This window comes from Lagopus leucura, unplaced genomic scaffold (assembly GCF_019238085.1).
Source record: "Lagopus leucura isolate 7727_CA_CO unplaced genomic scaffold, USGS_WTPT01 200-0_obj-0_obj, whole genome shotgun sequence".
NCBI classification, from domain to species: domain Eukaryota; kingdom Metazoa; phylum Chordata; class Aves; order Galliformes; family Phasianidae; genus Lagopus; species Lagopus leucura.
In genome coordinates this window covers 19,227-31,299 of record NW_024962741.1, presented here as the reverse complement: position 1 = coordinate 31,299, position 12,073 = coordinate 19,227, and the positions used below count along the sequence as shown (strand labels likewise).

Here is a 12,073-nt window from a genome sequence, read left to right as displayed (position 1 = left end):
AAATGTGGGGAAATCAAAGGGTCTCATCACCCGAAATCTGGGAACACTCCATGGTTTCATCACCCCATATATGGGGTCACCCCACAGATGGCTTTTGGGACATCACCCCGCAGAGATGGCTTTTGGTTCACGACCCCATGAGTGTTGCCTGCTAAATCCTGGATGCAAACTGCAGAAATCACAAGAAATTACTTCTCCTAAGCAGCAGTTGTGGTGTTTTCTCAGCGTGGGCAACGGGATTGGGGGTGGTGAATGGGAACATCTGCAGAACCCCCGATGTGTCAGAGCACAGCAGCCATTCCTGCTTCGTGCAATGACCACGTTGCCTAAAACCCCCCAAATTAAGGCAAGGAGCTAAAATGGAAGGAAAATTGATCAAAAATTGAGAGAAAAAAGGGAAAAATAAAAGTGATTTTGGGTAGGTGTGATGGAGTAGGCAAGGAGGGGACTGATCAGCCTCCCTGGTGGTCTAGTGGTTAGGATTCGGCGCTCTCACCGCCGCGGCCCGGGTTCGATTCCCGGTCAGGAAAAGAAGTTTTTCCCCCCCCCAATTCCCCCTTTTTATTTTTCCTCTTTTACTCGTTGGAAAGATTCTGAATTTCCCCCCGAAAAAAAGGAAAAATTCTCCTGCTTTCCTTCGCTTCTGTTTCCTTCCCAACTCCTGCCGACGGGAAGCGTTGGGTTTCACTTCCAAACGCAGCATCAATAATAATTAAATCTCAAAAAGCGGAAAAAAAGCTCAAAACCGAAGTGTTTCTGCCCGGTTTCGAACCGGGGACCTTTCGCGTGTGAGGCGAACGTGATAACCACTACACTACAGAAACCTCCGTGGGGGTTTGCTTACCTCCCTCTCCCTTCACTCTTTAATTGAATTCTCCCTTTAATTGACCCCCGAAATAAATTATCTTTTTTTTTTTGGCCCCGAATAAAGCCGTTTTTCTTCGGAATAAGAGCAGAAAAACGCAGCCTGGTGGCGTATTTTGCAGCCTCCAACAACGACGAAACCGCTGAAACCAACACCAAAATAGGGTCAAATTAAGCCGCTCACACAGCCCGGCTAGCTCAGTCGGTAGAGCATGAGACTCTTAATCTCAGGGTCGTGGGTTCGAGCCCCACGTTGGGCGCCTCGTTTTATTTTTCCCCTTTATTTTTCCCAATCTAAACCAACCCTGTAGCGACCAGCGCCATAAAGCCCCAGTTAAAACCTACATTAAAAAAAACATCATTTTTAGGTCTAGATAATCCCTTTTTAGGGATCGCTTTCTCGCCGTCAGGATGGCCGAGTGGTCTAAGGCGCCAGACTCAAGGTTCTGCCTTCCCTGTTGGGATTTCTGGTCTCCGCCTGGAGGCGTGGGTTCGAATCCCACTCCTGACAAGTGCATTTTTTGCCTTTCCCCCCCCCCTAAATTTTAACATCTTTTTTCCCCTTCACTTCTTACGGTCCCACGAGATGCAGCACTTCACCGTTTTTTGCCCCAAAAGGGTTGATTTAATGGAAGATTTCCTCAGTCCTGCGCACGGCCACGGAGGGGGAACAGCAGAGCAGCATTTGCTTCCCTTCTATTCTGATTTTTCTCTTTATTTTAAAGCCACCAGCGGTAAAACCACCTTTTTTTTTTTTTGCCATAATATTTGCCCCGATTTGCTTTGGGGAAAACAAACTGCTGCAGCAGATTCATAAGTGGGTGAGAAATCAGCAAAACGAGCCTCCCTCGCAAGAAAGCCGGAGAAATGACCTAAAAAAGTGGGAAAATGACCTAATTTTTATTTTTTTTAAAGCAGATCTTGAGGTCACAGAGAGGACAGGCAAGAATAGGGTTCCATAGGGGTTTCTGTAGTGTAGTGGTTATCACGTTCGCCTCACACGCGAAAGGTCCCCGGTTCGAAACCGGGCAGAAACATTGGATTTACTTTTTATCTTTTTAACCAATTTTCGCGATTTTGGTGATTCTTCACCCCTTACAGCAGCACAGGAGGTGGAAAGAAAAGCGGCTACAAAAAGGAAAAACCGAAATTTCACAGCTCCGCTTTAAGGCTGATGTTTTCCTTGGGGTTGGTGGGAATTTATAAAAGCGATGAAAGTTGGCGAAAACAATTGGATCTTTCCCTGACCGGGAATCGAACCCGGGCCGCGGCGGTGAAAGCGCCGAATCCTAGCCACTAGACCACCAGGGAGCTCTTGTGACGCTTTATTTTACCGATCTCACAGTTTATTGTTGCACCTTGTTTTTCTTCGCAATGTTTTGCATGGGGCTGAAGGAAGCTTTGGCAACGCGCAAGGCGGAAAGAGCTCATCCGCAACGAGGAAAAACGTTTGAAATCGAGGGGAGGAAAAGAGGAAGAGGAGAAAGTAAGAAAAAGGGCGAAATGAAAGAAAATAACAGAGTGAAGGAAAAAATAAATTGAAAAATGAGATAAAATTAAATAGAACAGAACTTCAGCTTTCCCTGGTGGTCTAGTGGTTAGGATCCGGCGCTTTCACCGCCGTGACCCGGGTTCGATTCCCGGTCAGGGAAATTCAACCCGTTAAACAGGTCGGAGGCTCTGTTTTCTTTCTCTTCACCTTCTTTTTTTTCTTCCTCACGCCTCCAATCTTTGCTGCTTACCGGAAAACGGCCGTTTTCGAGGTTCGGCGAGGAATTCGGGTGGAAAAAGAGCTTTGGGGAACCCTACTGCAAATAGCGGCCTACAGGAGCCTCGTACGTGGTTTCTGTAGTGTAGTGGTTATCACGTTCGCCTCACACGCGAAAGGTCCCCGGTTCGAAACCGGGCAGAAACACTTCAGCTTTTCGTTCACCTTTTAAATTTTTTTACACGTCTGTATCTTTTACATATCCATATTCTTCCAAGAATCCATGCTGCCTTTCCCCGTTCTCCCCCGTACTTTGACTTATTCTACAAACCCCGAGCGCTATTTTGCCATTCTTTTCCCACACTTTGACTTCAACCCCCTTCATCTGAGCACTTACACAACTTTTTTCCAATTTCCACCCATTATTTTCACTCAAACCGCTTTCTTCCAGGAATCCCTCACGTTTTCACCCCCTCTTTTTTTTCATTTTCGCACTTACATCGGCCATTCTTTTCCATTCCCCAAATGGTATTTCCACTTCCTAAGCCACCCCATCACCTCTTCCCCCCACCACATTTTGCATTCACGCACCCCAAACACAAGCCAAAAAAACAAAACACAACGGAATAAAAGCAGGAACCCTCACGCTCACACATTCCTGCTCCTGCATGGATTTGTTTGTTCCCAGGTCATGACCTGAACCAGCAGCCAAAACTCTCAGCCTCCCCATTCAATTAATGAGCGCGGCTCGCTGCCATTAAATTGGGCTCTGGGGCTCTGTTTGTCTCCCAGCGAGGAAAGATGCAAAAAAAAAAATCAGAGAAAAATCGATATTCTGGGACTCTCGTGGCTGCCAAGGATGAGAAAAGCTGTAATTACAATAATTAGAGCCTCATCCTTCCGTGGAGGAGCAGAAATAGCAGCGCTCTGCCTGCTTGCCTTCCTATCGCAGCTGAGAAGGGGAGGCTGGGGGCTGTTCGAGCTGAATGCAGCGGATGCCCTGCGGGTAAAAATCCCATTTGTTTGGGGAGCGGCAAAATGAGGGGAAAAAACGCGATTTTGGGGGAGCGAATGGTAAAAATGGGCTCCTGTGGGGTTCCCTGGTGGTCTAGTGGTTAGGATTCGGCGCTCTCACCGCCGCGGCCCGGGTTCGATTCCCGGTCAGGGAAGATCTGCCTCAAGTTGGTATATTTTATCTAAGATAACAAAAACTTTCATTTTTAAACCTCATTTTCCTCTCGAAGCGCCCCCAGCCGAAACCCGCGCATAAATCCCGCAGCCCTTTGGCGCCGCCCGGAGCTTCTCTGTGCGTTGTGCAGATTTTGCACTGCGGAAGGAAGAAAACAAACCCAATTTCTCAGCCCGGAGCTCCTGCCGCTGCTTCCCTCCTCCTCCTGCAACGCTCCGCTCTCCTCTGCACGGTGCACAGCTGCAATTAGCACGCTGATTAGTGCTTCACTGCTAATTGGCTGCTACCAGCCCGGCTAGCTCAGTCGGTAGAGCATGAGACTCTTAATCTCAGGGTCGTGGGTTCGAGCCCCACGTTGGGCGCCTCGTTTTATTTTTCCCCCTCATCCCATTTTCGACACCGCACCCCATATTTCCAGATGCTGGACCCCCTATTTTTTAATGCTGTGTCCCATATTTTCAGACATCACGCCCCATTTTCGATGCCATACTCTATAATTTCAGATATTGTGCCCCATACTTTCAGACATCACGCCCCATTTTCAAACATCATACCCAGCATTTTCAGGTACCGTGCCCCGTTTTCAGATGTTATGCTCTATTGTCAGACACCCTACCCCACATTTTCTGATGCCGTCTCCCATTTTCAATATCATGCTCTGTATTTTCAGATACCATTCCCCATTTTCAGACACCACACCCCATATTTTCAACACCACACCCCATATTTTCAGATACCATTCCCCATTTTCAGATACCATTCCCCATTTTCAACATCGTGCCCTGTATTTTCAGACACCATTCCCCATTTTCAGACACCATTCCCCATTTTCAGATACCATTCCCCATTTTCAACATCATGCCCCATATTTTCAGATACCATTCCCCATTTTCAACATCATGCCCCATATTCTCAGATACCATTCCCCATTTTCAGACACCACACCCCATATTTTCAGACACCATTCCCCATTTTCAGACACCATTCCCCATTTTCAACATCGTGCCCCGTATTTTCAGACACCATTCCCCATTTTCAGATACCATTCCCCATTTTCAGACACCATTCCCCATTTTCAGACACCGCTCCCCATTTTCAGAGCTGTAATGCCACGCGCTGGGAACACCTCCCTCCATTTGGGGCAAACGTTTGGCTTCACGCTCTGGAAAACCCGCGTTTCACTGGGATTTGTGCCATCAGCCCAAGGGCAGCCACAAAACCCCCCGCCTTCGTGTGATGCAGGTGACGAAGGTGACCTCCAGGTTCCTTGGAATCACCTTTGGAATCACACCCCAATTAAAAACACCGCACCATAATTAAACACAGCGTTCCTTAAGGCCGTAACCACGGATTCTTGAGCAGTTCTGGGTGGGATTCCCTAGGAAATGGAAGGATCTCAGAGGTCACGAATGCTTTTCTGCCCCCTGTGCTTTGTTTGCCCAGCTGCTCGCTGCATTGTTCCCATCAAACAATATCAGCCAGCCGCTCTCGGGTCGTTCAGCCCCAACATGGGAGGAGTCCGGCCCCTATAAAAGCAGTGGGGGCTGCAGGTGCCGTCAGTCCTGGTGGCGTTCAGGTAAAGGGGCCCCTTTTGGGGTTTTGCTTTGGGTTTTTTCCCCTGCGGTTTGCCTTCATTTTGAAGCCAACTCTGAAGCTCAACGCCTACAAAAATCTATAACTTAAGGCAGGGAAAAAAAAGGCAGAAAAAGGCACTTTCGGGAGCCCGGCTAGCTCAGTCGGTAGAGCATGAGACTCTTAATCTCAGGGTCGTGGGTTCGAGCCCCACGTTGGGCGCTTGGGTTTTCTCTTCAATACTTCGAATTTCTGGTTTTTGCCCCGAAAAGGAGACCGGAAATGGATGTTTGTCTCTCTGTTGTCCCTTTTCTCCCCATTTTAGGGCCGGTTCCCAAAGGAAGTTCAACCCCAAGATGAAGCTGCTCTTCGTCGGGCTGGCCTTCGTCCTGTGTGTCGGAGTGGGTGAGTTAATCAGGACTGGGGTTAATTTGGCTCTAACGAGGAGAACAGCACAGGAACCGAGTGCTCTTCAAGGTGCCTTCCAACCCAACTATTCTGTGCCACAGTGGGTTTGTGAATGAAGGTGATGGTTGGACCCCAGTGGTTGGGATCCCAATCTTTGGGGCCACTGCTGCCTTCTAACTGGGAAAAAATGGGGGAAAATGCGCCCAAATCTCTGCAGCACTGGGCTGAAAACCCTTTGCGTCGTTTCTGTTGTCGTTCTTCCCTTGCAGTTGAAGCTCTGCAGTGCAAGGTCTGCAAATACAAAATCCCCTACGTCGGGTGCTTCCGCGGGGCCAACGAAACCACCTGCGAGCGGAGGGAGAAATGCGCCATCATCAAAACCTCCCTGGGTAGGAAGTGGGGCTCAAAACCTTTTATTTTATTGGGGGTTTTTGGGTTCAATGGATTCAAAATGATATCTTTTTTGTTGTTGTTAAACGGGGGGCATCCTTGGGTACCCATGGGAGCCCAGGCGGGTTTGCAGAACGGAGGAGGATGTTGGCAAGGGCTGTAGGAAGAGGTTAAATCTTATCTCAGCGGAGACGATGAGTTTAATGCTGCCTTTTCCTCTTTCTCCTACAGGGAGGGTGACCCTGTATTACCAGCAGGGCTGCACCTCTGCCCTGAACTGTGGCAGGGAGAGGGCGTCAGATGCAGAATCCCGCCTGACGTCCCGATATTCCTGCTGTGAGACCGACCTGTGCAACGAGGAGTGGGATGAGGATCCCACAGATTAATCCCAGTGGGGTCCCTATGGGGTCCCCCAAGGTGCCCCAGCCCTTTCTGGGGTCCCCCAAGGTGCCCCAACCCCTTTCCACACCCAATGGGGTCCCCCAGGATGCCCCAACCCCTTTCCCTACCCAATGGGGTCCCCTAAGGTGCCCCAACCCCTTTCCACACCCAATGGGGTCCCCCAAGGTGCCCCAAACCCTTTCCACCCCCAATGGGGTCCCCCAAGGTGCCCCAGCCCTTTCCACACCATATAGGGTCCCCCAAGGTGCCCCAACCCCTTCCATGCTGTGAGTCCCGAACCCAACTGTAACCTTTTTGCCCTAAATCAGGGTGTTTGGACCCAACCTGCCTGCAGGGCTCCCCTGTGCGCCTGGCCTGATTCTTATTCCAGCTCTTGCAATAAACCAGCTGTCGATCGCAGGCCCTGTGAAATTTTGGCTCGTTGCGTGCGCTTTCCTTCTCCAGGCGTCCCTGTTAACAGCCCTTCAGGCTCAGCATTCTCAGTGGCTCCAATCTTAATCCCAAACTAAAACCCCAAGGGCGGCCCAAGGTGCTTTCCCTGCTTGCATCCCAGCATGGGGGGCTGGGATTTTTGCAGCCTTCTTAACCAAGGGTTGAGAATGGGATGCTAAGAGGAATAAAGGCGATACGTATCTACAAGGTGCAGGTATTTATTTCACCCAAAGGAACCCCAAATTCCCCTATTTTTCAAGAGCTGGCTCATCCATCAAGTGCAAAGGGGTAAATGGTCCCCAGGAGGCACCAAACCTGACTTCAGGTGGGACCTAAAGGGGGTGGGGTGGGATATTCTGGGTTTTCAAAGGGCAAAAAAAAGAACCCAAGCCATTATAATGCGGGGAGGAATAAGGATGAAACGTGGGAGTCGTGTGGTTGGAGGTTCTGGGTCAGGTTTTGGGGTTAGAAGGAGAAAATCCGGTGTGGGGCAGTGATTGCTCACTTGTTTCCTAAAGGGAAATGCAAGCACTGGGGCTTGGATGCGCTCAGAGCCACCCAAAGCAGGAGGAAACCTGGATGCTCAGCACCAGGATGGATGGGTGCTGAAAAATCCTGCAAGAAAAAGATGCGATTGGGGTCCAGTTTTCCATATGTGCTGTTTGGGATTGCCCAAAGTCCTCCTGATCCCAAACGAGACGAGCGTGGAGGGTGAGAGGTGTCCTAAAGGTGATGCTGGCACGGTGCTGCCCCCAAAGCGCTGCTGCGACCGTTGAGATCCGTGGTGGAGGAAGGGATGGGAAGCCTCGGTCCTTCTCGATCCCTCGGATTTTGGGACGTGGGAGGGGGGTTAAAGGACGCAGAGCCCCTTTGGAAAGGACTTGGGATGGGAGACAGGTGGAGGGAGGTGCTGGAAACAGGATCCTGGCTCCGGGGCTGGGAAAAACGCTTTGGCACAGAGGAGGAGAGCAGAGAAGGAGAGCGGCGGGTGCCTGGGATAGCTGCAATGGGGGAGGGGAAGGGCTGGTAAGTGAGATGGGGCTGGTGGGGGGGGGGAAAGGGGGGGGAGGACACAAATGGGGCCGGAGCTGAGCGGTGCTGGTGGCGCTGGGGATTTGAGCTGGATCCTTTCGCCGCAGCAAAGCGGAGCGGCCGCCCCTGGCCCGCGCTTCGCCCCGCTGCAGTTGGGGGTGCCGGGACCCCCACAGCACCGTCCTCCATGCAGAGCTACAGGAGGACACCCCTCTCCTACAGCTCCGCTCCGAGGTACGTTGAGATGCGGGTGGCGGGATGCGTCTGTCTTTCTGTCCGTCCGTCCGTCCCACCCCTCCTTTTCTCTCTCCGATATTCCCCCATCCACAACTCCCGACTCCGGCAGCTCTCAGCCCCTCGCCTCCTCCTATAGACTCCAAAGCAAAAGAAACGACTCCTGCCTGCTTGCGGCTCGGCCTGGAGAGCGATTCCCAGGCTGCGCGTGCACGAGGACGGAGCGGCGCGCGGGGGGGGGGGGGGGGGGGAAGCGCGGGTCGATGCGCGCGCAGAGGGGTGGGAATCGCTTCCCCTCGGGGGCTGACGGCACGACGGGGCGCGCGCCGCATCCATGGGGCGCTTGTGGGTACACGTATGTGCAACGCGGTTCATTCTGCGTTATTCCTGGGCTCGAAGTAGGATGGGGATGTAGAGGAGGAAGGGATCCCATGCCACAACCCCCCCCCCAAAAAAAAAAACCCCAGGGCTGGGTTCAAACCGACGCGGAGCAGCAACAGATGCCGATGGGTGCCCCTGATCTGCATCTGTCACCCGATGCCGTTTTCATTCCCTCGTTAGGAGGCGATGAATCACCCCCCAGAAGCGCCTGCTCTTCTCTGTTGATAGCACCCAGCTCGTTATTCGGGCTCGTGTTACCCACGACTTTTACTTCCCTTCTCTGCAATGGGAGAAAACCGCAGCACCGACCCCATCCAGCAGCCCAGGAGTTCCTCCTGTGTTCAACATCCCTGCTTGGAAGGCAGATTTGGGAACAAAAACGTGGGGTTTCTTGTTTTGCGAGACCCCCCTCGTTTAGAGGCTGATATTTATGGCTTTGGGAAGCGCTCAGCCCCGTCTCCGTATCGCTTTATGCCACGCGTCTCCCCTTTCTCCCGTTGCTTTTTACAGCCCTGGAGCTCCACCAAAGCCATTTTAAGCACTGGGTTTTGATCAGGAGCTCCCGGAGCAGCTGCTCCATGCGAGCTGCCTTGAGTTTTGCAGCTCTGCCTCTCGGTCCCTGCGCCCCGAACGGTTCCCTTAATAACAGCAGCCATTGATGCAGGTGGGGAGCTGAGACCCGAGCTGCTTTCGGAGGAGCAAAGAGCAGGGACGTCTCCTCGCTCCCTTTCTCCTCCAGCCGTGCTCTGTGCCCTAAAGCTGAGGCCTTCGTTACCAGTTTAAGGAAACCGGACACTGCAGTGGGATCGTTCCTGGAACGGGAACGCCCATGGGGCCGCGTGCCAAGCATTCATGCCCTGCCTCCAGCCCCGGTGAAATCAGTCCTTGCCCGCAGGAGAGAGGCCATGGCTGCCGTCTTCCTGCCCGGAAACCTGCAGGACGAGGCCACTTGTTCCGTGTGCTTGGAGTTCTTCAAGGATCCCGTGTCCATCGAGTGCGGGCACAACTTCTGCCGGGCGTGCATCGTCAAGAGCTGGAAGGACTTGGAGATGGACTTCCCCTGCCCTCAGTGCAGGGAGATCTTCCAACAGAAGAGCCTCCGACCCAACCGCCAGTTGGCCAACATGTCCGAAATCATCAGCCAGTTCGCCTTGCGCGGGGCGAAGGGAGCGGAGGAGGACGGGCTCTGCGTGAAGCACCGCGAAGCCCTCAAGCTCTACTGCAAGGATGACAGGAGGAGCATCTGCGTGGTGTGCGACCGGTCCCGTGAGCACCGGCCTCACGCTGTGGTCCCCGTGGACGAGGCGTCCGAGGAGTACAAGGTATCTGTCTGTCTGTCTGTCCACCCCGAGCGCGGCCTGTCTGCTGTCCATGTGTCTTTCCCCCCTCCGTTTCAGCATCCGCTCTTCTCCTCTCGTCTCCCCGTGGTTTGGAGTTGGGAAGTGCTGATTTTTTTTGCAATGGGAAGCGCCGATTCTTGCAGAGGTTTTCGTTGCTGCTTCCTCTTGAGTTTTCCTCCTCTTGGCCCCCCCCCCCCCAAAAAAAAAAAGGGGGGAAAATCCCCTTCCAGTTATGCACAACGCGTTTATGCATTGATATCAGCTTTGGGCCGGATGGCTGTGAGCTCTGTGGGGACCATGAGCTCTGCAGAAGGGCTGCAGGACCATGAGATCCATGGGGACCCTGAGCTGTACAGAAGGGCTGGAGCTCCATGAACTTTATGGGGATCCTGAGCTGTACAGGAGGGCTGGAGGACCATGAGCTCCATGGGGACCCTGAGCTCAGCAGAAGGACTGCAGGACCATGAACTTTATGGGGACCCTGAGTTTACAGGAGGGCTGGAGGCCTGTGAGCTCCATGGGGACCCTGAGCTCAGCAGAAGGGCTGCAGGTCCACCCTTCCCCACAGAAAGGATGGAAATCCAGAGAAGCCGAGAGGCTGCAAAACAGATTAATTGCCCTCTGCACCCAATGGGTGCCCATAAGGTGACACCCTCGGCTATTCTAGGGCACTGCCTGCAGCCAAGGCTCAGCTTGTGTCAGGAGAAAAGGTTAGCAAGGCGGTGGCAGCTGGTGAAAGCAGTTCACGTTCCCTGCCATGGTCTCCTGCGTCTCCCTTTGGAGGTTTCTTTGTGTTTGCTGTTGGTTGCAAAGTGTGGGTGTGCATGGGCAGAGCTGAGGCAGCAAATCCATGCAGTGAGAAGGGATGCTTGAGATGCTGCTTGTCCTTGTGGGGCTGGAAGGACAAACTGCGCCCACGTGGAGCGAAACGGCAACGGAATAAAACAGGAAGGGAAGGAAAGGGGAAAGGGAGAACATCATCAGTGATCAATGATCCCTTTCTTGGTTTCCCAGGAGAAAATCCAGGGCCGCTTGGATTTCCTGAAAAAGGAGAGGCAGGAGCTGCTGGAATTCAAAGTGAACGACGATAAGAAAACCCAGGAGCTTCTGGTGAGCGCAGTGCGATGCTCCGTGGCGGTGGGTCTGGGTTGGGATGTCCCCTGTCGGAAGGGACAAACACCACCGGGCCGCCCCCAGCCCTTGCTTCTATTCTACCATTGCCACAAAACTGTGCTCTCAGCCCTTCCTGCTGCTCTTCCAACTGGAAAGGCTGGAAATAACACCAGCCAAGGGCTGTGCTTTCACACCACGATGGTTTCACGCCGCTTGCTGAGGCTCAGCTGGGGCTGTGCCGATGGCCAGCGCAGAGCAAAGCAGCCACGATGCGTGCGACCTCCTCTGTGCTTGCAGAGGATGCATCCCCTGAATGCTGGTTGACTCTCCACCAACATCAGGCCCGCGGCAACGCGGGATCACATCAGGAAAAGAAGCCAACCCAGGTTTTTTTTGGTGTGTTTCCCTCCCAGAAAACCATCGAGACCGAGCGTCAGAAACTCCTCGTGGAGTTTGAGGGGCTCCGGCAGTTCCTGCACGACCAGGAGCACATCCTGCTGGGGCAGCTGGACAAGATGGAGAAGAGCATCGCCAAGAGGCAGAACGAGAACATCACCGACCTCTCCAAGGAGATCACGCTGCTCAACAAACTCATCACGGAGCTGGAGGAGAAAATCCAGCAGCCCGTGCTGGAGTTCCTCAAGGTGAGGCGGTTGGGTCTGTGATCGCAGGGCCGTGGGATCAACGAGTCTTTGGATCGTTGGATCGTAGAATTGTTGGGTCATTGGATGATGGAACCGTTGATTTGTAGAACTGTGGAATAATTGGGTGGTAGAAGCATTGATTTGTAGAAATAGTGGATCACTGAACCATAGAACCATTGGTTTGTAGATTTAGTGGATCACTGAACCATAGAACCATTGGTTTGTAGAGCCATTGGATCATAGAATCATTGGTTTGTAGAATGTTGGGTCATTGGATCATAGAACCATTGATCTGTAGATTTAGTGGATCACTGAACCATAGAATCATTGGTTTGTAGAGCCATTGGATCATAGAACCATTGGT

At 52.5% G+C, this 12,073-nt stretch overlaps 1 protein-coding gene and 11 non-coding genes across 15 annotated transcripts in view; 10 read left to right on the top strand and 2 right to left on the bottom strand.

Moving 5' to 3' along the window:
• Positions 1 to 458: 458 nt before the first annotated feature.
• On the top strand, positions 459 to 530 carry TRNAE-CUC. Its single transcript has one exon. It is a non-coding gene; the product is annotated as a tRNA-Glu (tRNA).
• A 221-nt stretch (positions 531 to 751) lies between these two features.
• On the bottom strand, positions 752 to 824 carry TRNAV-CAC. The gene has a single exon. It is a non-coding gene; the product is annotated as a tRNA-Val (tRNA).
• Positions 825 to 1,051: 227 nt separating this feature from the next.
• Positions 1,052 to 1,124, top strand: TRNAK-CUU. The gene has a single exon. It is a non-coding gene; the product is annotated as a tRNA-Lys (tRNA).
• Positions 1,125 to 1,269: 145 nt separating this feature from the next.
• TRNAL-CAA lies at positions 1,270 to 1,375 on the top strand. The gene is made up of 2 exons: positions 1,270 to 1,307; positions 1,330 to 1,375. It is a non-coding gene; the product is annotated as a tRNA-Leu (tRNA).
• A 453-nt stretch (positions 1,376 to 1,828) lies between these two features.
• Positions 1,829 to 1,901, top strand: TRNAV-CAC. The gene has a single exon. It is a non-coding gene; the product is annotated as a tRNA-Val (tRNA).
• A 202-nt stretch (positions 1,902 to 2,103) lies between these two features.
• On the bottom strand, positions 2,104 to 2,175 carry TRNAE-UUC. The gene has a single exon. It is a non-coding gene; the product is annotated as a tRNA-Glu (tRNA).
• Positions 2,176 to 2,444: 269 nt separating this feature from the next.
• Positions 2,445 to 2,516, top strand: TRNAE-UUC. Its single transcript has one exon. It is a non-coding gene; the product is annotated as a tRNA-Glu (tRNA).
• A 190-nt stretch (positions 2,517 to 2,706) lies between these two features.
• On the top strand, positions 2,707 to 2,779 carry TRNAV-CAC. The gene has a single exon. It is a non-coding gene; the product is annotated as a tRNA-Val (tRNA).
• An 890-nt stretch (positions 2,780 to 3,669) lies between these two features.
• Positions 3,670 to 3,741, top strand: TRNAE-CUC. The gene has a single exon. It is a non-coding gene; the product is annotated as a tRNA-Glu (tRNA).
• Positions 3,742 to 4,050: 309 nt separating this feature from the next.
• Positions 4,051 to 4,123, top strand: TRNAK-CUU. The gene has a single exon. It is a non-coding gene; the product is annotated as a tRNA-Lys (tRNA).
• A 1,359-nt stretch (positions 4,124 to 5,482) lies between these two features.
• Positions 5,483 to 5,555, top strand: TRNAK-CUU. The gene has a single exon. It is a non-coding gene; the product is annotated as a tRNA-Lys (tRNA).
• A 2,564-nt stretch (positions 5,556 to 8,119) lies between these two features.
• LOC122190768 (E3 ubiquitin-protein ligase TRIM7-like) overlaps positions 8,120 to 12,073 on the top strand; it is a 10,573-nt gene continuing 6,619 nt past the window's right edge. For 2 of the 4 annotated variants that reach the window (XM_042890865.1, XM_042890864.1), the window contains exons 1-4: positions 8,120 to 8,231; positions 9,277 to 9,934; positions 10,967 to 11,062; positions 11,479 to 11,709. In XM_042890865.1, coding sequence (XP_042746799.1) covers positions 8,185 to 8,231; positions 9,277 to 9,934; positions 10,967 to 11,062; positions 11,479 to 11,709 — 1,032 coding nt within the window. In that variant the 5' untranslated portion in view covers positions 8,120 to 8,184. The remainder of the gene's footprint in view (positions 8,232 to 9,276; positions 9,935 to 10,966; positions 11,063 to 11,478; positions 11,710 to 12,073) is intronic. The other 2 variants (XM_042890862.1, XM_042890863.1) reach the window with 2 other exon arrangements.